At 40.3% G+C, this 25,270-nt stretch overlaps 1 protein-coding gene across 3 annotated transcripts in view; it reads right to left on the bottom strand.

Moving 5' to 3' along the window:
• ANO1 (anoctamin 1) overlaps positions 1-25,270 on the bottom strand; it is a 140,558-nt gene that overhangs the window by 19,603 nt on the left and 95,685 nt on the right. For 2 of the 3 annotated variants that reach the window (XM_033928134.1, XM_033928132.1), the window contains 8 exons: positions 24,579-24,739; positions 16,585-16,667; positions 15,106-15,117; positions 14,427-14,498; positions 8,524-8,601; positions 7,426-7,500; positions 3,395-3,596; positions 1,952-2,063 (listed from right to left, as the gene is read on the bottom strand). In XM_033928134.1, coding sequence (XP_033784025.1) covers positions 1,952-2,063; positions 3,395-3,596; positions 7,426-7,500; positions 8,524-8,601; positions 14,427-14,498; positions 15,106-15,117; positions 16,585-16,667; positions 24,579-24,739 — 795 coding nt within the window. The remainder of the gene's footprint in view (positions 1-1,951; positions 2,064-3,394; positions 3,597-7,425; positions 7,501-8,523; positions 8,602-14,426; positions 14,499-15,105; positions 15,118-16,584; positions 16,668-24,578; positions 24,740-25,270) is intronic. The other variant, XM_033928133.1, reaches the window with a different exon arrangement.

The raw sequence follows: 25,270 nt of genomic DNA, 5'->3' as shown, positions 1-25,270 counted from the left end.
TTTGCTCATTCCATTTTGGAGCTAACGAGGGAAGTGTAAACTCCCAAAACTCTGGTGCCAGGAAAATGTACCACTTTAGACGTTACTCTTTGCTTTCAATCTTTATTTGCATGCATTGAAGTGGACTTAAGTGTAGAGAGCGCGGCTGTTGAAGCCTCTTTTAAAATCCAGGACCCTGAGAGCTGTGTAAGGAAACCAGATACTATAGAGCTGCAGGTGAAAAGTCTTTGGCACAGCCTACAATGTGAATAGGGAACATTTGGTAATGTGAGATGATATAATGGCTATAAATAATTTATTGTACCTCAGATTCGCTCTTTGTTTTAAATTACAAAAGCAAAACAAACCAACTGCATCTGCTCTCCCCCCTCCCCATCTTCATACTAGCTCTAGGTGTTACAGCAATGAACATTAGACTGGGAATCTGCAACTACTACTTATCACTTATAGCGCTAAAAAGCATATGCAACGCTGTACATTTTTACATTTATAGACGGTTCCTGCTCGGAAGAGCTTACGAACTAACTTGGACAGACAGACATGACATTATAAGGTTGGGGGTGGGCTTTTAACTGGGCTATGAACACTGCCAGAGACAGAGCCCGCCGTAGAGAGCCATGGTTCCTTCTGGAATCCTGCATCATGGGCTACAAGCTGACCAGAGGCTAAGGATTCTGTATCTGTGACATCCATATCCTCTGCCAACGCAAGATATGGAGGATCTGATCCAAGAACTGAACCAGGGACCGTCACTGAGACATTACTAGTCTGGTCCCTTTCCATCAGTGGGAGGTAGCTGAAAAGTAAAGCAATATAATCAAAATATCCGTACGTATAGGAATTTATCCCCCTATCAACCTACTATACTCAGTCAATCTTTCGCTTATAAACTGGTAGAAATGTGGAATAGGCTTCCTGACTCGGTCACTTACAACAATTTCGTAAAGTCCTAGAACTTGAGCAGTTTAGCTAAAGATTCAACAAATGGGATCCATATTTGCAAGCCTTATTTCCTAAAGGTCATAGTGCAATTTTAAGATGGGTGTCCTAACTGAGATTGAGGAGGGGTAGAGAGTACCATTGGAAAGGGAAGGGAAGGGAGGGTTTGGGGAGGGAAGGTAGAGGGTATTAAATAGATTCAAACATGTAGTCCTATTGAGATTTGATGGGGGATGGAGAGTACCTTTGAATGGGGAGGGGAAGGGAGGGTTTGGGGAGGGATGGTAGAGGGTATTAAATGATTTAAAACGTAGTCATACATAGATTGAGTGGGGTTTGATGGGGGATGAAGGTATTTTCTAGGTTTATATGGGATGTATTTTACTCGATGCCTCATTATTATACTATGCACCTTGGTGTTGTATGTAATATTATTATATTTGATGCATCATCATTGTTATACAAGTGTTGTATTTGTTGTTGTTTGCATCAATAAAAATTGTTTTAACTTAAAAGGAGGGGATAGGGTAGAACATCCTTCTTCACTTAATGAAGCACCAGAGGCAGACAGCTACTGAAACAGGACATAGTAATTTCAGTTGAATGTTTCTATTGGCTTGGGAGTATTAGTGCTTTTACGTTTTAATTTCTATGATATTTTGAATTAAAAAATTTGTGGGAAGGGTGGGTAGGGAGGGAATAAATTTATGTATGTAAAATGACAATTGAACGAATTTCAAGTGATGTGTAAAAGTTTCAAATGATGTAATATTGTGTACTTGATGTAAGATGAAAAAATGAATAAAGAATTTGGAAAAAAAAAAAAGAGAAGTATCTTCAAAGAAGGGCTCTGTCCCCTTCCCCGCCCTGTGGGTACCCATCCCCATGTCATTCTCTAGTAATAATATACAGACTGAAATTATGCTGAGAAGATATTGATGTTCAGCCAATCGAACGGTCTGTTCCACTGTGCTGTGCAGCCAACCTTGTTGGCTCTGTTGAAATTACTCACCGGCCTTTGAAGAAAGCAACATAAAAGATGGGCGTATAGGCATTGACAAACTTCAGCAGGAAAGCCTTGAAGATCATTCGCTCCTCAAAAGTTTTGTCCGTCTTTGGAACCTCTGCATGCAATACAACTCAGGTCATGATTTGATCTCAGAAGAAAAAGGCAGATAATCAAGATTTCTAGTTATGCCTCTCTATTTAAGAAAGCGCTTGGAGAAATATCATTCAGAACACTTGTACAAGATAGTTGGAAACTTGTATTAAAGATATTTCTTTCTTTTTTAAATTCTTTCCCTTCTCCAAATCAAACCTTATTCGTCTCTCCATATACCGTAAGAGAATGGGTCTAGCATTTAGGGCCAAATTCTCCAAACGGCGTCCCGAAGTTAGGCAGCAGTAGGCATCCTACCACCATCTAACAAACCAATTGGAGGCATGTTTTTTAAAAAATAAGCAGGCACATTTCTAGGTACCTGTCTCGTGCCTGCAGAGGTGCATAGGGATACCTACAGATGCCCAACCTGGGCGTGGTTTGCATGGGGCATGGCCTTAGGCATCCGTAGGCATGAGACAGGCGCCTTAAATGTAAGCCTTTAAAATGCTGGCCTACATTTAAGGCGTCTATGAAAAAAAAATAATAATAATAAGTAATTCTGGATGCAGTGCGTGCCGGTGTTTGAGATGTGGCAGATGCTGCTTCCAGAATCATCCCCTTAAAGACAGTGGCATAATAGGGCTGAGCAACGCCTGGAGTGGTGGCAACCCTTCCCCGCCCCCCTGCCATGCGCACATGCACCCCCTTCCTTTTTTAACTTCTCCAGCATGAGCAGCATGCCCACGTCAGTGTCGGCTCGCCCTTTGACATCACTTCCTAGGCACGGGTCCTGGAAGTGATGTCAGAGACAGCACTGATGCCAACGTGGGCAGCAACTTCATGCCGGGGAAGGCAAGAGGCATGCAGCAAGGAGAGGAGCGGGGGGCAGAGAGAAGGAAGGGTACCACGCCCTTAGGAAGACCACGCCTGGGACCCTCTTCAATGGAATGCAATTTTTGGACTTTTTTCTCAAAACGTCCAAAGTCAGACTTAGATGTCCTAATGAAAATGCCCCTCTATGTGTCCAATGCTGCATAAGTCAAATAGTATTATAGAAATCATTAGCAGTAGTACCATACCATATCAACTCTTGTATTCCGCAAATGCCAGCTAGGAATCATTGCGGCTTATATAATATTAGAATTGCTACAGAGACATAGATATGACAAAGAAATTGCATGAATGATATCAGGCAGGGGACTGAATGGGAAAGGGTCAATGCTTTGAGGAACAAAGGTGAGTTTTTAGTGGTTTCTGGAATTGGAAGTAGTAGATGATCTATTTTTTGTTGGTTAGAAGGTATGCTGAGCACAGTGCCATGGTTGGTTCTTTTGTCTAAGGCTGTTTTCTTACCTATTTGAGTTAGCCATCTGGCTATGCAGCCATAGACTTCATCTAGAATAAGAATAACCACCAGGTTAATTATCACTGCAGTTGCGGTGACCGTGACTCTGACATTGGATCGAGCAGACGGACTTGAACTCATCGCTAAAGCTGCTGCAGTGGAGATTCTGTATATGATGACCCCGAACACAATGGCAAATGTAAGGCCAATCTGAAAAAAAGAGAACCATCAGTCAGCCACAGCCATTGTACCACATGTAGAATAAGTGTTTTTGATACTGTTGGAGAAGACCATCTTCAACTGATAGGAACCAGAACAAATCGGAAAGTACTTGGTTCTTAGAGGATACTTCAGTGGATTGGGATTACTGGCTGCAAGAGAGTGTTGAGTAAGGCCATGCCAACCCTAGATGCATCTTTTCTAGCACTAGAGGTGTGGGGGAAGCAACTTTTAACTTATCTTTATTAAAAATGTTTATGTATCTCCAAACTACAGCTCAGCTAAACCTTAGCGATGTACAAACTATACTTAAAATTGACAGGAAAGGAACTCCAAAATAAAGTACACATACAACCAGATCTATCATACTGAAAAAAAGACCAAAATTGCCCCTCCAGTCAACCTAGCAGTGATTTATCCACTTCGGTAGAGGCAGATACAAGTTTTCATGTGGAACTCAATAACCAGTCCCTGTCCACCAGTGCTGCTCATCTAAATATTCAAAGTAGCACCATTGCAGTGTAGGGTTGCAGTCAGCGTACCATGCAAGTTACTTTCAGTGGTTTTAGGGTTTGATTGTCATCCATGAAGGTTACCCCCAGTGTTTTTGTAACTTGTATTGAGTGGCAGTTGCAATGGATATATGAGAACGCACGAAGGGCAACTGGATAAGTCAAGTGAAAACCTTCTTAACTGTATGAGGTTAATAAGTTCAGAAGCAAGAAGAATGGGGGGTACAGGCATTCAGGGGCTGATTTTATAAGAGTTTTTGCGAACAAACCCTATTTTACATGCATAAATTTACCCCATAGAAAAGTGTGCGCAGTGACAAGAAGGAATTAATCTCCTAAGTTTCTGAAAAAAATAGAATAGCACAAAGTCTAAGAAGTTTGCTTTGGGAGCCAAAGACCTTTTGCATGTATATGTTTATTGTTGGCACTTGATATATCGCCTTATCTGACAGGCAGGTCAAGGCAGTTGACACAAAATAAAATGACGGAGAAAAAAAGAGAAAAGTCAGAATCTCACAAACACACCAATGCAAAAAAGAAAACAGTAGAAAGGAATAAGATAACAAGGGAACGGCATATGAGAAGGTGCCCTCAAAGCTTGTGCCCAAAATGCAATTAAAAAAAAAGAGCCTTTAATAAAACTTGAAACCTGGAAAAAGACTGTTCTATGTGCAAAGAGGAAAGAAGGTCCATAGTCTGTTATTGAGAAAGACATGGGGGAAGCCACTGTTTGCCCTGGATCGGTAGCATGGAATGTTGCTACTCTAGGGATTCCGGAATCTTGCTACTCTTTAGGATTCTGGAATGTTGCTACTCCTTGGGTTTTGGCCAGGTACTAGGGACCTGGATTGGCCACCATGAGAACGGGCTACTGGGCTTGATGGACTATTGGTCTGACCCAGTAAGGTTATTCTTCTGTTCTTATGCAGCAGAGGGAAGGTCCCGGCAGAAAAGGCCACAAAGCAGCCCATTCAGAGCGCTGCCACCGCTGCTGTTTTAAGAGGCCTCGGAGGTATGTATGGTCTCATCAGAGTGGGGGGGGGGGAGGGTCGCTGAATTGGTGAGTCCGATTTTCTCGGACAATGAATTGATTCAAATCAATTCACCAACATGAATCGATTAGAATCGGCAAATCGGGCACCACTAGTGAGCAGTTCTCAGATGGATAATGTATGTATGCAGAATGCTTTTCACCTACATATGAGGGTGGTTTGAAAACTTTGGTAAAAAAGCAGGTTGAACAACATCATCTCCTTCAAGAGCTATAAACTTAGTCCAGTGAGTTTCCAATGTTTTCATAAGCTATTTTTTTCTATGATATGAAAAAAATGGAAACTCACTGGACTAAGTATATAGCCCTCGATGGAGACTACGTTGTTCAACTTGCTTTTATACTAAGCTTTTCAAACCACTTTGTAAATGGCTTTGAAAATTGACCTCAAAAAGATAAGTCAGATCAAGCACGCAGGCATTTTTAAGTGGAAAGAAAGTTCTAGAGCAAGAAGAGGCCCCAAAGGGGTCAAAACATTTCTGAGAGAAAGAGTGACCGATGTGGTGAGTATATAGAGCAGTGCTCCAGGGGAGCTGAGGCCAAGAAACCAAACTAAGATAAATCCTGGAACCAACAAGGAGGATTCTTTGTTGTGAAGTATGGTAAATCCTGGGATTATGCAGGCTTTAGGTTATTTGCATCATGATTGAAAAACAGGCAGAGTTTTTATTTTAACCAGAGATTTCCCTCTCCTAGCTCCCCAAAACCCCAAATAAAAAACAGAGGCTGTAGAACCAGTTATGTTCACTTATATTGGTTTTGCAATGATCTGTTTGTACTGAGATAATGGCTTAGGACAGAACTACCTTTGTACACTGCACTTTCATAATGTATACATTGGCTGAATGCTTCTCTTTTGTAGCAGTAATCGTGATTGAATAAAAGACCTCTTTCAAGAAAAAAACAAAATGGGCAAAGTAGACTAGCCTTGTGGTTTTTATCTGACATTATAACAGATGTAACCTATAACATGAATTAAGTCACAAGTGCAGCGGAGATCTTCCTGTGCAGTTATAGCAGAGATAATAAACTTTGCTATGTTTTAAAAGGGCACGCCTGTAACCTAGGGACCAGGATTTACAAACTAATGCCTGGAAATGTCCATAATACAAGTATCTATATGCATGACTATATTATGGCGCCCAAATTTGGGTGTGCTGCAGGGATGTGCATGAAATTCACCAAGTTAGGTGCGGTTTATAGAGTAGCACTTCACATAGGGACCTGGTGTAAATCCCCACACCCAAGGCATAGTCTATAATAGTGCATGTAAATTTTCAGCCTGCCCATGCTACAGCCATGCCCATGCACCCTCTTGATAGAATATGCCTAAAAAGATGCATGTGTAGATTCTAATCAGTGCCTATTAGTAGCAATAATTGCTTGCTAGTAGATAATTACTGGCACTGATTGGCTTATAAATCAATTAAGTTGCATGTTTAAATTTGCACACACAACCAGTGGCGTAGTAACCGGGACACCATCTTGCTGGGGGCGCTGGCACCTCTCCGCCTCCCCTGTACCTCTCTGGCTCTTCGTTGGCGCGAGTAGTCGCTCCAACCTGCTGCTCATGCTGGCCTTGGATCTCCCTCTGTAGTCACATTCTGGTCACGGGACCAGGAAGTGATGTCAGAGCTGAGGTTAGCACAGGCAGCAGGTGCTTGTGGAGATGGTGCTTGTGTCGGCAAAGAGTTAAAGAGCTACGGGGGCGAAGGGAAGGTGCGTACACAGCAGAGGGGCTGGGAAAGAGCAGTGGGCGACCGAGAAGAAGATGGTGGGGTGCCGCCCCCCCAGGCGCCTCTTACCCTCACTATGTTACTTCATAAAACTCAATGTGCCCTATATAGATTTCAAGAGATAATGCTTTAAATTTCACCTGCCCTTGGACTGGCAGCAAATGAAGGTTTTTCAAAATAGGGGTAAAGTGCTCACGCGAGAGAGACCATAAATCAAGCAAACTGCAACGTTTTGAGCTACTTGAAGTGCCTTGATCATGTAGTTAGGAACAGCAAGATGCAGAGAATTGCAATAATCTAATAAAGGTAACACAAACGCTTGAAGGACAGTCTGAAAATTGCTTTTAGAGAGGAGATTTTTAAGACATCCAATCAATCAGACTGTATAGAAAACTTTTTCTACAATGCTATTAATCTGAGACGTGAAGAATGGTGAAGAATCAACCAATATACGTAGGTATTTACATTCACAAACCCAATTGGGATGTTGAAAGGAGACGATGAACAAAGAGTTCACTTACCATGAAAATGATGCTAACTAAATTGGTGGCATATGCTGGAAACCGATCTCTCCAGTTTAACTTCTCCTTTTCTGTCTAAATATGAAAAAAATACACCCTTAGTTTTGCAGACTGAGAGACATAATAGGTGATTGACCATGATATACCAACTCAATGAGGACAAACACAAATAAAGCTAAATTCAAAACACAGCCACTCAGAAGATTAAAAAAAAATATATATGGTGTCAAAAATAAAAAATTTAGAAGAGTCATTTTTCCAGCGCATTGTTTGCTCCCTTCCCTTCCCCATATCAAATTATTCTCTGCATTTTATGAATTAGTGGTAATTGCTTGAAGGATGAGTGCTGGTATAGTATATGGAATATAGTACAGTTCTGAAATATCTCATTCATGGGCTTATTCATGGTGTTCTCATTCAACGTATAATTAAATTGTCACACAGTAGAACTTGTTCTCCTGTTCTAGACTGGGTATCAATCAAGTCATCATCACTTTGAGTGGAATATTATAAAACCCAGTGACTGGGGATGGAGGGAGACCTTCCTTCTACTTTTCCTCGAGGATCAGAGTCAATTTACATCATACATTCGCTTGCCAATGACTCAGACTCCCATAGTGCCAACCTTGTGAAGTTTTTTTTTGCATGCATTTCAAGTGATAGTGGTGCACAGGACAACAATTTTATTTGGTGAGAGTAAGTGTTTTAAATAATGTTTATTTGGAAGTTTGTTTTTTTTAGTCGAAGGCTGTACGTCAATCAACAAAGACTACTAATTCAAAGAAAGATGTTGCAAGCAACTGAAAGTTGGTGGGGAGGGAGAGAGACAAACACCCACATCCAACAGGTTGGCCATGCTCTACGGTCCCCATACATCAACTAAATTATACTAAGTTGAGTACTAATTCATGCAATGCATTCTCAAGACCAATGAACTCGGTGCTGGGTGCGGGAAGAAAAAAAAAAAGACTACAGTGAAGTGATCTTAAAAAAAAAAGTTTCAACAGCCAAAGTTTCTTGAGAAAAACAATTGTTTTCCAATTAAAAAAAAAAAACTCATATAAGTGAGTTTCTCATTAAATTTGATGTAAAATGTACCAATTTCACCCCAGCCATTGCTGTCTTAACTCTTTCCTTCCATTTGTTTGTTGTCTCTTCTGGCAAATTTCGGCGCTTCTGATGGCAATTAAAGGAAACAAAAAAAGGACCATGCAATATAATGTTACAAAGCATTGAGATAAACCACCATGGAGATCAATACATCAGTCCGCTTTGTAAATGCGCCTGACCTCAAGAAGTAGACCCATTGCTACCTGTTCATGCCCAGAGAGAAGTAGTGGCTTTCCCAAGCCTCTGTGATTGTGGTTTATGGGACTTTCAATCCAGAAATGAGTATAAATCATTTTTAAACACAGCTATACCAACTGCCTTCATCATCATCCAGCCACAAATTTTGCAGCATAATTATAAATCGAATGACAAATATTCTTTTCTTTGATTTGTATCAAATGTGCTATCTATTAGTTTTATGTTGACCTCTGATCTTAGAACTATTTGAAAGATCTCCGCCCCATTTATTTTGTGTACAAGATAAATTAGAACAAAGTTTAGACCCTGACTTACGTGGATAAAAGTTTCATAATTCTTGGGTCTATAGTGCTGAAATTCCTATTTGATTTAATCCCAGGTTTAAAATTTATGCTTCAGTGATGAGTTATCCCACTTGGCATTCAAATGGAATCTGGACTATAGGCCAGCTTGTGGAAAAAGAAAAGCCGATACCCTTTCCAGAATGAAACATAGACTTCCTATGGCTCCGATTATAGAAAAAAAAAAACCTCCAAACAATTTGCCCTTCACTAAATTAAATCAGGATCTTGAAGCCAGTAAAAACATCTACAACTTGAAGTAGTGAGGAGGACCCAACACAATCCGTGTTTTGACCTAATAGTCTTCTTCAGGGGTTCCGGTGTAGTCTCTTCTAGAGTTTGTGGATAAAAGAACCTGCACCCAGGTGTACGTCAATACTTTCCTCTGACATTGCCGCTAGAAATTTCCAGACCATACCGAGACTATTAGGTCAAAACAAGGCCATATTGGGTCCTCTTCCTTACTTCAAGTTGTAGATATTTTTACTGACTTCTTCATATTAATAAAGTCTACATCAGCAACATCGGTCTCCACGGTCTTTTGCTTTGGATTTTTTTGTTTCATCTTTGGATTCTACGGGTCAACTCCTTGGTTGATTCTGCTGGTCCCATCTAAAACACATTCAGACCATGCCCCCTTGCCAGATGCATGTTTTAGATGTGTATATACGACCTTTGTAAAATTGGGATTTAAACATTTATGCATTTATGTAAATGTCTATAAATGCAACTTTCTGCGCATCTAAAATGTGAATGGTACTTCTAAAATAAACATTAGAGAATGACACGGAGACAAATTTTTCCTCGACCCCATGAAGTTGGAATTGGATTGAGCTCTCACATGGTATTCTGGTATTCTGTAGTGGCAGCACCCAGTGCCAGAGCTATTGTCAATTAACCACTGATATATGTATTTGTGATTTGTTTTCAGCTTTCAGCTGGTAGGGTGGCACTTATAATTGGATTAAATAAATACAAATGCAATATGAGCAACGGGCTGCTACTTGAATGATATGCATTAAAGGGGAAATTCTGTAAATGGCGTCTAAAAAGATTGGCGCCTGTCACACTTATGTGTCTATTACAGAATCGCGCCTAACTATAACTTAGGCACCTGTAATGTAGGCCAGAGTTTTAAAGGCCTAAGTCCTTCTCTGCCCCTAAACATGCCTACTTTGGAGTTAGGCGCCATGCGATAGGTGCCCATCTTTCGTAGCATCGTGCCTATTATTATTTCGTAGCATCACCCAATTAATTTTTTTTTTTTTTCCAATTATCTAATTAACTCCACCCTTTACAAAACCATAGCGTGGTTTTTAGCGCTGGCCACAGAGGCAACAGCTCCGACGCTCATAGGAATTCCTACGAGCTTCTGGGCTGGTACCGCCGCAGCTGGTGCTACAAACCATACTATGGTTTTGTAAAGGGGAGGGGGGAGGTTAAGTCAGGCACCGCTTTCAAAATTTCTCCCTTAGTTTTGTAGACAGTCTTCTGAGTAACCTGCGCGCAATTTTGATGGGAAAGCAACTCATGCAGCACCACAGACAAGGGAAAGGTAACTGGTATCCACCTCCAAGACCAAAATAGGCCTTTCTGCAAGTACTAGGAACATCTAACATTTAAAGGCTGCATTTTCCCAAATATTTGGGGTGCTTCAATGGTATATGGGGAGCTCATTCTATAACAGCAGTTGAGCATGAAGATTCCATTATAGAATACAAACATAAACCCACATTTGGTGCGTCTAAAGTTAGGCCAGGTCAATGGCGAGTTAGACCTAGCAGTTGTGCTCTAACACATTTATTCACTCTCTTATAGACTAGCGTGACTTCCCTGTGCATGAACCCAGTTTCAGAGCTGCCCCTTTGGTGATTTGCAATACATCTTGAATACAAGCACCCACAGCCTAACAAATATGATTTAGGTTTGTTTTTCATATCTGAGCTTTGTTCAAACTCTTACAAGGACTGGAGGAGGCGTGTAATAGTTGGTACAGTGACCTGAGAATAGAGAATGACGCGGAGACAAATTTTTCCCCGTCCCTGCAGGAACTCAATTTCCCCATCCCGTCCCCACGAGTTTTGTCGCTGACCCTGCCTCGAACACTTATGATTTTAATGTGTTTGAGGCTTGTGGAGATGAGGACGGAGCTTGCAGGAATGAGGCAGGGACAGGAAAAGAACTCATTGGACGGGAAAATGAGTTCCCGTGGGGACAGGGAAAAATTTGTCCCCTTGTCATTCTCTACCTGAGAACCAGGGGCATTGGGCTCAGATCCCACTGCATATCCCTGTGACTCTGGGCAAGTCGCTTAACCCCTCCATTGCCCCAAGTACAAAAATAAGTGCCTGTATATAATATGTACACCTCCTTGATTGTAACAACAGAATGGTGGTATATCAAATCCCTAGCCCCTATATACCAAGAACAAAGACACCTGAGAATGTATAGATAGGGAGCTCAGCATCTTCAGAACTTAGTGGAAAGGGTAGATGTGAATCGCTTGTTTACTCTTTCCAAAAATACTAGGACTAGGGGACATGCGATGAAACTACTAAGTAGTAGATTTAAAACAAACACGTGTAATTAAACTCTTTAATTCATTGCCAGAGAATGTGGTGAAAGCAGTTAGTTTAGCAGTGTTTAAAAAAGGTTTGGATACTTTCCTAAAAGAGAAGTCCATAGGCCATTATTGAGATGGCTTGGGGAAATCCACTGCTTATTCCTAGGATAAGCAGCACAAAATCTGTTTTACTACTTGGGATCTAGCTAGGTGCTTGGGATCTGGGTTGGCCACTGGGCTTGATGGACTTTCAGTCTGACCCAGTATGGCAATTTTTATGTTAGCTATTTCCAGCCAAATCTTCAAATTCCATTCGGTGTTACTTTTCCAGTGTTTATGAGAGCTGTTACAACATTTTTGATAAGTACAGAAAGTATTTAAGTGATTATTAAGGACTGGTGGCAAGCCTGAGCACTACACGCTACAATAGAGGGATTTCAAGTTAGAATTTCCAACCAGTAGCACCAGTTGACCCTGGATATGCCACAGAGGCAGTGCATCCTGGGTCAGGATTGGAGGATAGTCACTTCTCCTGTAGTGGCCTCTGTTGGCCACATGCAGCCCCACTGGATGCTGTTCCAGTTTTTGGACCAATGACGATCTGTCAAACTCTCTGAATACGCTGTCTGGGGAAGAGCAAGCAAGGAGAGAGGGATGTTCTGAGACATAACTGTTAAATGCTGTGATTATTTGCCAAGAAGAAACTGTTTAATCATAAAGATAAAAACAAATAAAACTTGAAAGGTTGTAGGCTTGTGAATCATATTAACAGAGTAAATGACGGCAGATAAAGACCCGAACGGTCCATCCAGTCTGCCCATTAGTTATTCTCATTAGAAAGACACGATTATCACCAGAACCAATAGCTAAATCACTAAATCAATCTATTTGGGTAAACTCCAGGATCAAGATTGGCGGATTTAAGATCATCTGGAAACAATGGATAATTGCAGGTATACGGACATTGAATGATGTCATTTCAGAAGGATCAATGCTTAGTTTTTCACAATTGCAAAATAAATTTGGTTTAAATAAAACACAATATTTTAAATGGATGCAATTGAAGCAGGCCATTCAGGCAGGGTTCCCTGATTGGAAAGATCTTAATACTCAATATAGTCTGCAGGTTTTATGTTTCCAGGCGGACTACTTGGGTCACCAAGCCGCAAAATGGTATAAATTGTTATATGGATTTTTAAATAAAAAAAAGAAAACTGGACTTAGGGATATTTGGAGTATTGAGAATGGACAGACAATTTCTGCTTCTCAATGGCCACGATTTTGGTCCTGGAGATTAAGGTCTACAAGGTCAGCATCTATGAATCAAACATGGATGTTCTTGTTACATAGAGTATTATGGACCCCTACGCGCCTGCAAAAGATAGATAGTACTAGATCCAATAGATGCTGGCATTGTAGAATAGAAGTAGGGACGTTAGATCATTTAATTTTTTTCTGTCCCTGTGTAAATGCCTTTTGGAATTTAATTTGGCCCCAAATTAATAAGTTATTAGAAAATCATGTAGGACTCTCATATGACACCATACTATTTGGCACTGCAATGAGAACTCAGAGTCCGATCTCAGCAAATAATAATAAGCTGTTATTAATATTGACAGGAGTCGCCATGCAACAAATAACTCAAAATTGGAAGGACTATACCAAATTAAATTATACATTCTGGTGGAACTCTGTATGTCATATATACAAAATGGAAAAAGTATTAGCGTTACAACAAGGGAATCTTCATAATTTTAAGAAAATATGGCAACCATTGACTAATTATTCTACTGATCAGATTTCTTAGCACATTGGTAGTAGATATATAGGATTGGGGAGGGATTTGTATAATTTTTGGAAATAAGAATTGAAAAAAGGGGAGGGATTTATTATTTATGATATGATGTATTGATTGTAATTACAAATGTTATGTAATAATTAATTATATTATATGTGAATTAATTGCTGTAAGAATGGAAAATTAATAAATAAAAAATAAAAAAATTTTTTTTAAAAAAAGACACGATTAAGTTAACTTGTCTCTTCTTTGATATTTCTGGGCCATAGACTGTAAAGTCCACCTGGTATTGTCATACGTTCCAAATGCTGAAGCTGCCGTCCAAGCTCACTCCAGCCTATCCAACCATCCTGTTTGCAGGATATCTACCATAAAGTCTGGCCAGTAACATCCTCATGTTCCAAGTTAGTGGAATTCCCACAGATGCCCTCCCCAGCCCATAATGCAGTTATGTGAAAAAAGTTTATGATGCTTGTTTAATCTGTCTTGATGGAAGTTCCAACCTTCTTAATGGAGTAAAAGTGGAAGCTGTGTGTGGTACAAAGTGAAATTAAAGATATTATTCAAGCGGGGACTGGATTAGCCCATGAACAAGAGCTCTTATCAGTTTAATGTGGATATGCAAAAATTTTACCGCAGCAGTATACAAAATCGATAAGGACAAAAAAGAAAAAAAAGAACAGAATTAATCCCATTACAATACAAACCAAAGACTCTGTTTTCATGATTTTGAGTCTTGTTATATGCAATCATTTTTTCATGCCGTGCCAGTGAGCAACACAAACCCTAGTAAATAATCTGTTATACATAACTCAAAGTAGAATGTTAGTTTTGGATCAAACTTTGAATATGCAGATCTCTTACATCCTGTCCTTGCTTCTATATGAAAACAATATACAGTGCATTTACTGTGAAAAAAAAATCCACAAAAAATCAGATCAAACACACACACACACACACACACACACACACCTTCCAGCTGTCATCTTACCTCCTTGTTTTTCCGTTCCTTTTTCAAAGATTTCTGTAAGACTTTGGCTTCATATTCTGCTCGTGGGTGGTCCTAAAGAAATAAGTCACAGATCTTAGCTGGCGCGCACATGTCTCATCTTCTCTTGAATGATACAGTAAAATTGATTTGCTTAATAGCAGGAGATAGATTTCTAGACTTGAATGTACCCTTAATAAACTTTAAGGCCCTCTTCTATCAAACTGCGATAGAAGTTTTTAGCGCGGAGAGCCGCGCTGCTCCCAACTAACATTGAGTTTCTATGAGCGTCGGGAGCAGCGCGAGCCACTCAGCGTGGCTCCCCACGCTAAAAACTGCAATCGCAGTTTGATAGAAGAGGGCCTAAATCTTTATGCTCTGTTTTTATTTATTTAGTGCGTAATGATCTGCTATTTCTGATACGTCAGTAAGGGATGAAAAGGAAAACGAAACAAAATTATCCAAATGACATAAAATTATATATATAAATATTAAATAAACAGAGGCAGAAAATAAATCTATTTGATTTTTTAAAAGGATAATTCAGCAAAAGAATTGAAAAATATTTTTAAAAGGTTGGAACTCCAAAGGACAAGTTATGTTGAAAAGATATTTAAAGAGACTGAAATCAGGAGACAGGCAAGGTAAAGAGAAAAGCAGTTACAAAAAAAAAAGTCCAAACCTTTACTGTCCCCTGCAAGAAATCAGAAAAATAAAATAAAATGAATAAAAAAAATTCACAAAACAACATATCATTACTTAACTGCTTCAGACACTGCTTTGGTTCAAACTGATTAAAAACATTCAGATTTAAATCAATATTGACGATTGCTACTGATAAGCAAACGGATTGCTGAACTAGATTTCTGTTTACACTTGTTCGGACATAACCTAGTGCCCAAAATCCATTGAGACTAGAAAAGGTCACCCAGCAGGCGTGGTAAGTCCGCCCCAAGCGCCATAATGGTGGGGACACCGACACCCCTCCTCTTTTCTGCCCCCCCCCCCCATTCCGCATCCCCTGTACCTCTTGAAAATCTTTGCCATTGCGAGCAACTGCTCTAGCCTATTGTTTGCGCAGGCCTGGCTGGCTCCCTCTGAAATCACTTCCAGGTCGTGGGGCCAGGAAGTGACATCAGAATGAAAGCCAGCACGAGCAGCAGGCAGAGAAGCTGCTTGCGTTGGCTAAGATTTAGAGATATGGGGGTGGGAAGGGAGCCAAGTGTGGTGTGGGGGCACGGAAGGAGCGGCAGGGGGGGGTGGAGAGGATGGAGCGCTGGGGAGCATAAAAAAAGGGTGCGGGGGGGCCACCCTCGCTATGCCACTGGCCCTATCCCTCCTCCCTGTGCAGATTTGGCATCTCTCCCCCCCCCCAAGTCCACTCTCCCTCCTCTGCCCCCTCCCTCTGAGTTTGGCATTACTCTCTCACCTTTCTCATTCCCCTGTGATCCTGTAAAGTTTGCCTCAGTTGCCAATAGCAATAACAGCAGCATGACAGGCTGCCTCCAGCCAGCGTCTGGGTCTTCCCTGTGCTGTGTCCTGCTCCCAGGACCCCCAGTGACTGACAAAGTTTACAGGCTCACAGAGGAATGAGAGAATGAGGGAACAGTGGTGGGTCAGCAGGGAGGGGAAAGACAGAAGACTGCACCCGGCGGTGGGGTGTGTGTGTGAGAAAAGGCTTAACCTGTAGACCAGGTAAGGTCAGAGGCTGGATATTTTGGTGCCCTTAATTGCTGGCACCTGATCCATTGGTTAATCTGGCCCTGTCACGCTGAGTCTGTGTGGCATTCAAACTTCTATAATGCACTACACCATGAGAAAAGGCAACAGCTTGTGATATTTTCAGTCCTCTCACAAGGATGGGCTGCCATTTGCAATGAAACAGGATATGTTAATACATGTTATTAAGAAATAAAAATTGAGCAGAAAAAAAAAATTAGAAATTTTGTGTTTTTCCAATTACCAATAATAGAGCACACAATTCCCACGGAGGCAACATGGCCAATAAAATAAAAAAATTAAAAAAAATGAAAATTTCTGTGAACGACAAGGGAAACAACACAAAATGAAAAATTTCCAGCTCCAGCCTCTAATACAAGAATAAATTATTCCTGCTCAAAAACTCCGAAATGGAGTGTAAGCATCGTGATTAAAAACTAACCTCCACCTCTTCAAACCCAGTCAGATCCCATCTGTAATTAAGACGCATCTGTCGCCTCTTCCAATGTTCCATAAAGGTGGCAGCTGGAATTTATATAGAAAAAATAAAAGTGTTTGAAAATAGTTTTAGGAGCAGAATGATTTGTTTCAAAATACCAGCAAGCCTTATATATATTTTTTTTTAATTCTTTATTCATTTTTAATCTTTCAACAAGTGTACAATATAAGTAATACATAGATTTACTAACAACACTTGATAAATCCATCAAGATAATAACAAATGTATATTTATCTAAACCCTTCTCCCTCCCCTCCCTTTCCATACTAATTTCTTAATTGAATCAATCTTTTTCATAGTTCTTTTTACCTTTTTCTTCATTTATACAATCCCTCCCCTTTCCCCTCCATTCATAAGTAATATTAAGAAAATGGTGTTTATTCATTACAAAACAATGTCAATGGCTCCCATATTTCATTAAACCTTTTATAATTTCCATTTTGTATTGCTATTGAACGTTCCATTTTATATAGATGACAAAGTGAATTCCACCAGAAATTAAAGTTAAGTCTTGTGTGATCTTTCCAATTGGTAGTAATATGTTGCATGGCAACTCCTGTCATAATCAATAAAAGTTTGTTATTACTTGCCGATATCTGACTCTTTTTCCTCATAGACATGCCAAATATCACAGTATCATAAGTTAATGCTACAGGATTTTCCAATAAAGAATTTATTTGATCCCAGATCGAATTCCAAAAGGCTAATATATAGGGACAAAAAAATAAAAGATGATCCAAAGTCCCTACATCAAGCTTACAATGCCAGCATCTATTAGACAATGAACTATTTAATTTTTGTAATCTAACAGGGGTCCAAAATGCTCTATGTAAAAGAAAAAACCAAGTTTGTCTCATAGATGCTGACAGTGTACATCTTATTCTCCAAGACCAAATTTGTGGCCATTGAGATGCTGAAATTTGATGCTTAATCTCAATGCTCCAAATATCCCTCAGATCATTTTTAGGTTTTTTATTAACCAATTCACTAATAACTTTATACCACTGCTAAAGTTTCCAAGTTTATTGTAAATTTGATTGAATGCTTCAAAATACTAAGCGTTTTACAATAATAAAATAGGGATAAGAACAGAATTAAAAACAACAATAATAAACAGATGAAATTTACTCAGACAAACAAAACACAAAGTAAATGATTTAAGAAAAAGAAAGAAAGGTGGGGAGAACTACAATAAATACAGGAAAGAGAATGTATATGGGAGAAAACAAAAGGACTAAGGGGATGAATGAGAAAAGAATAGTCGCATGGTTAGCCGAAGGCATCAATGAATAGGAAGCTTTTTAAAGCTCCTTTAAATTTGTCTAAATTTTGCTCGGCCTGAAGATAAGTAGGTAATGCATCTCCTTTTATATTGAGTAGATACTCTCTTTCCCTAAGGATCTTGGAGGGGGGGGGGAGAAGAGTTACCAACATGGACTATCATTACGACGTGTTATTTTATCACAGGTCCCATTTTATGTAAATTTTATGTAAATGAGTTAAGTTAGCAGCAAAATAACATATCTAAATGGTAGCCCACCTTAGAGGTAGGGTTACGACCCCCTAGACCCTAGAAATTGAAATCACTGCTATTGTAATAAAAGTGTGCCATTGTAACATCACTGATGAGGTTGGCTCTTAGGCATTGGTGGAATGAGGCATTATGACATCACAATATCGGCTCTGGAGACTAACCTTATTGGGTCAGACCAACGGTCCTTCTAGCCCAGTAGCCTGTCTTCATGGTAGCCAATCCAGGTCACAAGAACCCGGAAAAAACCCAAATAGTAGCAATATTCCATGCTACCGATGCAGGGCAAGCAGTGGTTTCCCCCAGGTGTGTCTCAATAGCAGACTATGGACTTTTTCTCCAGGAATTTGTCCAAACCTTTTTTAAATCCAGCTACATTAACGGCTCTTATCACATCCTCTGGCAATGCTTTCCAGAACTTAACTATTCTTTGAGTGAAAAAATATTTTCTCCTACTTAGGGTTACCATATGGCTGCAGAAAAAGGACTACGGATTGAGACATCCGGGTTTTACTTCCGTTGAAAGCAATGGAAGTAAAACCCGGATGTCTCAGTCATTCCTCCTTTTCCTGCAGCCTTATGGTAACCCTACTCCTATTGGTTTTAAAGTATCTCCCTCATAACTTCTTTGAGTGTCCCCCAGAAACTCTTCACACTAAGGGAGCAAGTTATCAATGAGAACTGAACTCTTAAAGATGTGGTATTTTACCACTAACTGGTGCTCTTTTGGCACAGGTTTCGTTATATGCAATGAGACCTCGCTAGCCCATGTTTATAGGATCCCCCCTAAATAGTCTTCAAACCGACAGCAAGAATATTACTCAGAAACTGTATCGTAAATAAACTGACAGGCCAGTGTCTGTAAAATGAGATGTCAGATATCTGCTAAAAATAGTGACAACCCAGCAGGTGTTCACACAGCGCAGATCCCTCCAGCTCACTGCAACCAAGCAAACCCCACTGCACCTTTCACATGAGCACCAGCTTCAACTCTCAAGAATCCAGTACAGAGCTTGGACAAGCAAATTAATGCTTACAAGAGAGAAGGAGATTTCATTCTTTGTGTTTTGAAATGCAGACGGGCCAAATCTTTGCCTTCTCTCTTTTGAATTTCCAAAATCATTGGCTGGGAGTCCAAAAAAAAGGCCAAACCAGTTTTAATTTCCTGTCAGGATGTAAGATGACTGAAGTCTTCATTCATTGACTCTCCACCTGCCATGCGCTCTGCCCACATCCATTTTAAATAAATCTGATAACCCTACCCAGAACGGTCTGCAAGTCCTGAATTTTCATTTGTAAGTCACAGGATGGGATCATACCAGTGCTCAGAAGCTTGCTACATCATACGCATAGAACAGACTGCCTGAAGACAGTACGTCAAGCTCCGTCCCTAGCAGTATTCAAATCCAGGCTAAAAGTCTACTTTTTCGAGGTTGCTTTTAATTCTTAACCCCCCACTCACTTGTAAAGCACCCAAGCCTGAGAAACTCCCTAACCCTTGATTTCACCCGTTTGACAGTTTGATTGGATTGTAAGCTCTACTGAGCAGGGACTGTCTCTTGAATGTTTTAATGTACAGCGCTGCATATGTTTAGTAGAACTATAGAAATGATAAGTAGTAGTAACCTGAGGTTGTGGGTTCAAACACACACTGCTTCTTGTGACCCGGGGCAGGTCACCTATACCCTCCATTGCCCCAGGTACATTAGACCGATTGGGAGCCCACTGGGACAGACAGGGAAAAATGTTTGAGTACCTGAATAAATTCATGTAAACCGGAATGGTATAGAAAATGGAATATATAAATAGTGTGAAAAGTTTCAGCCTCTGATAACCAGAGCTGATATTGTGACATCATAATGCCTCATTCCACCAATGCCTGAGAATCAATCTCAAAAGTGATGTCACAATGGCTTGATTATCCCATATTGGCTCACTTAACTACATTTTGATTTCTAGAGTGGTGCAGTGGTTAAAGCTACAGCTTCAGCACCCTGAGGTTGTGGGTTCAAACCCAAGCAGCTCGTTGTGACCCTGGGCAAGTCACTTAATCCCCCCATTGCCCCAAGTACTGTACATTAGATAAATTGTGAGTCCTCCAGTAAAGACAGGGAAAAGTGCTTGAGTACATGAATAAATTCATATAAATGGTTCTGAGTTCTCCTGGGAGAAAGATATAGAAAACTGAACACATAAATAAATAATATTACTATTGAATCCTGCGGCAAATATCTTTTGTACCAAAGACCAGTCCTTCTTTGAGTCTCACGAGGTGTTAAAAGCAGGAAGTGCTAGGGTTACCATATGTCTCCATTGCTTTCAGTGGAAATAAAACCCAGATGTCTCAATCGGTCCTTTTTTTTTCTGGAGCCATATGGTAACCCTAGGAAGTGCTATCTTACACTGTCTCATGTTTGGCTGCTCCAGCTCTGGGCCCACCTCTGAGGAGTGTGTGTTGAAAGGACATTTAACCTTGGCCTGAAATCCAGCCACACTGAGATTTTTCTAAGATTTCTTTCATTTGACACCTTTTTACAATGCAGTGCTGGGTTTAGAAACATACTCCCTCTCTTTTACAAAACGGTGATAGCGTTTTTTAGTGCAGGCCAGCATGCTAAATGTTCTGCGGCCTGTGCTATAAAACGCTATTGTGGTTTTGTAAAAAGGGGGGATAATAACTTAGTAAATGATGGTCCATCTAGTTTCAAGTTTTATTTAAAATTTGTTATATCACCTACAGCTGTACAAAGTTTCTAGGCGAAGTACAGTAAAAAAAAAAATTAGGGGGATTTACAAAATAAAAAAGGAAACTCCGGAATGAGAGGGCATAGGATGAAGTTAAGAGGTGACAGGCTCAGGAATAATCTAAGGAACTACTTTTTTACAGAAAGGGTAGTAGATGCGTGGAACAGTCTCCCGAAAGAGGTGGTGGAGCCAGAGACTGTATCTGAATTCAAGAAAGTCTGGGATAGGCATGTGGGATCTCTTAGAGAGAGGAAAAGATAATGGTTACTGCGGATGGGCAGACTGGATGGGCCATTTGGCCTTTATCTGCCATCATGTTTCTATGTTTCTATAAGCATAAAGCTCTTTGACCTCACAATGCAAGTGTAAAGAACCTTAGCCAATAGGAAGAGGAGATGTTGTATTTTTAACTATTTGTATTTCGCCGATTGTCCAGCCCTCTTCTGTGTAAACCGCCTAGAAATGGTTTGGTTATGGCGGTATAAAAGAATAAAGTTATGTTATGTTATGTAAGAGCCTTAGCCAATAGGGAGAGTAGGAGATAGTGGATGCTGCAGATGGGCAGACTGGATGGGCCATTTGACCTTTATCTGCAATCATGTTTCTATTTTTGATATCTTGGGCATATTTCCCATATCCATTTTAAAAATGAGGCATTTTAATGGGGAGTTTACACTTACAAAATCTGTAGGCCTTTTACCAGCTGGGCAAGAATTTTCAGGTTAAAAGCCTGATTTAAAAAAAAAAAAAGACTGTCATGCTGACACGAGACCCAGTATAAATAAAGATGAAATTGTTAAAAGAGCCTACGGGAGGGTGAAAGGAGGATTACTTATCTCTGAGAGTAATTTTTCAGACTCGGCTTAATAAACACTTCTCTGACACGTTAATCTCTCGGTTCCTTGGTAGTGAGGTTCTGACCCATACTGTTTTTCTAAGCATTAGCTTAATTAACTCCCATTCTTCCTACATATTCACAGAGAAGGTAACAAAACAACATCCCTCTCACCTGGCTGATGTTTTTGAAAGGACTTTTAGAGCAAATGACAGGTGCCATCAAAATTGCGTTCCAAAACTAATATTATATCACAAGGACTTTGCAATTGTGCAAGAACATGTGACAAAGAGCGCTGCTTTCTCTCTCGTTCGATTTTCTCAAGAAGCAGAGAAAGTTCCCAGAGGAACTATGTTTAAATGCCGGGAATAGCCCAGGAGATAGATGTAAATAAGGTAGCTCAGAGAGAAGCAACTCTATAGGGAAAGGGTGACCTCAGGGGAATTGCACTGAACTAAATGTTAGCAGATGTGTTCAGCCATGTATTAAATAAATGCATTAGAGCACCAAGGCTCTGTACTATACTGAGTCAGTCAATGCGTGCAGGCAATGATTTCAGCAGACAGGGAGCAAATGGAAAAAGTGGTAACTTTAGCCAAAACTCGCTCTGTTTCAAAAGACATATGTAGCCATCGTATACAGTTCAAGATCTTATTGCTGCCCCTCAATCTCTCTCCTCACTTCTCTCTCCTTATACACCTGCCAGAGAACTCCGTTCCTCAGATAAGTCACTCTTAGCGTTACTCTTCTCCTCCACTGCCAATTCCAGACTTTGTTCTTTTCATCTAGCTGCCCCCTATGCCTTCAATAAATTACCCGAGTTTGTCCGTCAAGCCCCTTCCCTTGTTTAAAAGCAGACTGAAACCCACCTTTTTAATATAGCCTTCAATCCTTAACTCTGCTCCTCTGCCCTCCAACCCAGCCAGCTGATTAACTGTTCTCCTTAACTGTATCCATGACATCTTGTTTGTCTGTCTTGCCTGTTTAGATTGTCAGCTCTTTCAAGCAGAGACTGTTTTCTTACTCTTTGTGACTCTGTACAGTGCTGTGTGCGTCTGGTAGTGCTATAGAAATAATTAGTATTAGTAGTAGCATGAAGAACTCGACTGTGCCATAATTGGTCTCTTGCTACAATAAACGGCTGACAATTCAGTCCTTGAGTTTTCCCCTCTCTCCCAAGTAGCTTCTCCCAGATACTAGAAGCATAGAGAAGGGACAATGTTTTTCGGAAGACATACAAAATGCGTGGAGGGGCATAATCGAAAGGGACGTCAAAGCCCATTTATGTCCATCTCGCAAGTCGTCCAAAGTTAAAAAGAGCCTAAGACACATTTTTGAAAGATACGTCCAACTTTTTTTGACTTTCGAAAATCGTCTAATTATACGTCCTGCCGATCTGATCGTCCAATCCGCTTAGACCATAAGTGGAAAAGAATTGTTACAAATAAATAAATAAGGGGTCTTTTTAATAAGGTGCGCTAACCGATTTAGTGCACGCTAAATGCTAAGGCGCCCAGAGAATATAATGGATGCCTTAACATTTAGCGCGCCTTAATAAAAGGACCCCTAAATAAATAAGCAGCAAAGGCTGTTTCACCACCATGCGCAAATGCCCCTTCCCTTCGCCTGTACCTCTCTAATGTTCCCAGCGCAAGCAGCAACCCCAACCTGCTGCTCATGCCAGCGTCGACTCTTTCTCCTAGGAAGTGACGTCGCAGGAAGAGCCGAAGCCGGCATGAGCGGCAGGTTGGAGTTGCTGCTCGTGCTGGGAACATTAAAAAGGTGCGGGGAAGGGGCCCCCGCCCCAGGTGCCACTGCCTTCCAGAACAATCCTATAAAACATATCATTGAACATTGCACTTTTAAATGTTATTTTGTTGGGTAGATGTTCTCTCCTGTCTGCCAGATGTTGCCACGATAGGTTTGGCCTAGTTTGGCTAATGGTTAAGCTGGCCCTGGCTGCTGGTACCACATGCCTTATACGGAAATCTGGACTTCATACCTTGGTCTAGGTTTTATGATCACATTTGCATTTTATTGTATTTTACAACATCTGGTATGTCAAATTTTCACAATGCTTGGAGTGTAAACAAACGTCTAAAAAAAGCATTTAAATAAATGCAGTCGTAACTACATTTTTGACTGCTGTTACACCTCTGGGTTGCTCATGGCCTTTCAAAAAGGTGGTTAGTAAAGCATGATAATGAAAAATAAATATCAATGTGAAAAAACATGGCACTCGCAATACCATATCGTGAGGCTCTGGTAGCCTCTTTGCAATTTTAGGAAGCTTTCCATGATCACTATTAGGTTTTATTCGTGTTCGATTTGTTGTACTGTAGGTGATTCTGTTTGTGTATGTACTCTATTGTGACCCACCTTGGGAAAGGCGGGGTATATTTTTTTATGTTTTAAGTTTTTTATTCATTTTTCATATATCAACAAGTGTACCACTTAAATTTATACAATTTCATTACGTACACGCTGGATATTCCTTCATACATTACTATACTATATATATATATAATTAATGTATCATTATATAATCTTTTACTATAATTTTAAACAGTATATAATATTTAATAAGTATACCAACTATTTCTCAATTATAAACCCATCCCCTCCCCTTCCTTTGGCAACTGCATATAATACTACAAGATATATTGATAAATTATTTATATTATAAGATGAATAAAATAAACCCTCCCACCCCCCCCTCTTGGGAAAGGCGGGGTATAAATATAAATATCACATGGAGAAATAAACCCAGTATCACATTCCTACAGCAGAATGCCATATCCTAGGTGTCTACAGAACATATCTTACCCCACAAGGCCATGAAGACGGAGAAGAAGACTGTTGCTGGGTTGTCAAAGAGATGACTTGCTCGGGCGGTAGCACAGGCGGAGCTCATTTTCCAGTAGCTGCATGTCTTGTCACACAGGGGGCACATGGTGATATTGTACGTCTTGTCACACATTTCCATGCTGCCGCAAAGCCAAATGTGTCAAAGAGCAGATTAAAATGTGCGCTTGCGCTCTACACATTGCATCTCTTTCAAAGTCAATCTTAGGATCAGTTGTTGCACCAGTGCTTTACCATAACACTGTGTTTGGCTTCGTACAATGCCAAAGTATTCTAAAATGTCTCCCCCAGTAACAATATCATGAATCGTTAAATAAATCCCAATGCTAAATCAATAATATATCACATTCCTTCCTAGGAAGAAGACCTTTATGAAGAGGGTCATGTTTATGTTGTTTTACTACTTAGGATCTAGCTAGGTATTTGGGACTTGGGCTGGCCGCTGTTGGAAACAGGATACTGGGTTTGATAGGCCTTTGGTCTGTCCCAGTACAGCAATTCTAATGATCTTATGTGAGCCAAGTATAGGACAATGAAGCCATTGTGACATCACTGAGGAGGTTGGCTCTTAGGCATTGGTGGAATGAGGCATTATGACATCACAGTCTCAGCTCTGGAATGTTGCTACTCTTTAGGTTTCTGGCAGTTACTTG

This window comes from Geotrypetes seraphini, chromosome 19 (genome assembly GCF_902459505.1).
Source record: "Geotrypetes seraphini chromosome 19, aGeoSer1.1, whole genome shotgun sequence".
NCBI classification, from domain to species: Eukaryota; Metazoa; Chordata; class Amphibia; order Gymnophiona; family Dermophiidae; genus Geotrypetes; species Geotrypetes seraphini.
The sequence above is the reverse complement of the archived record's forward strand: the minus strand, read 5'-3'. Positions and strand labels throughout refer to the sequence as shown.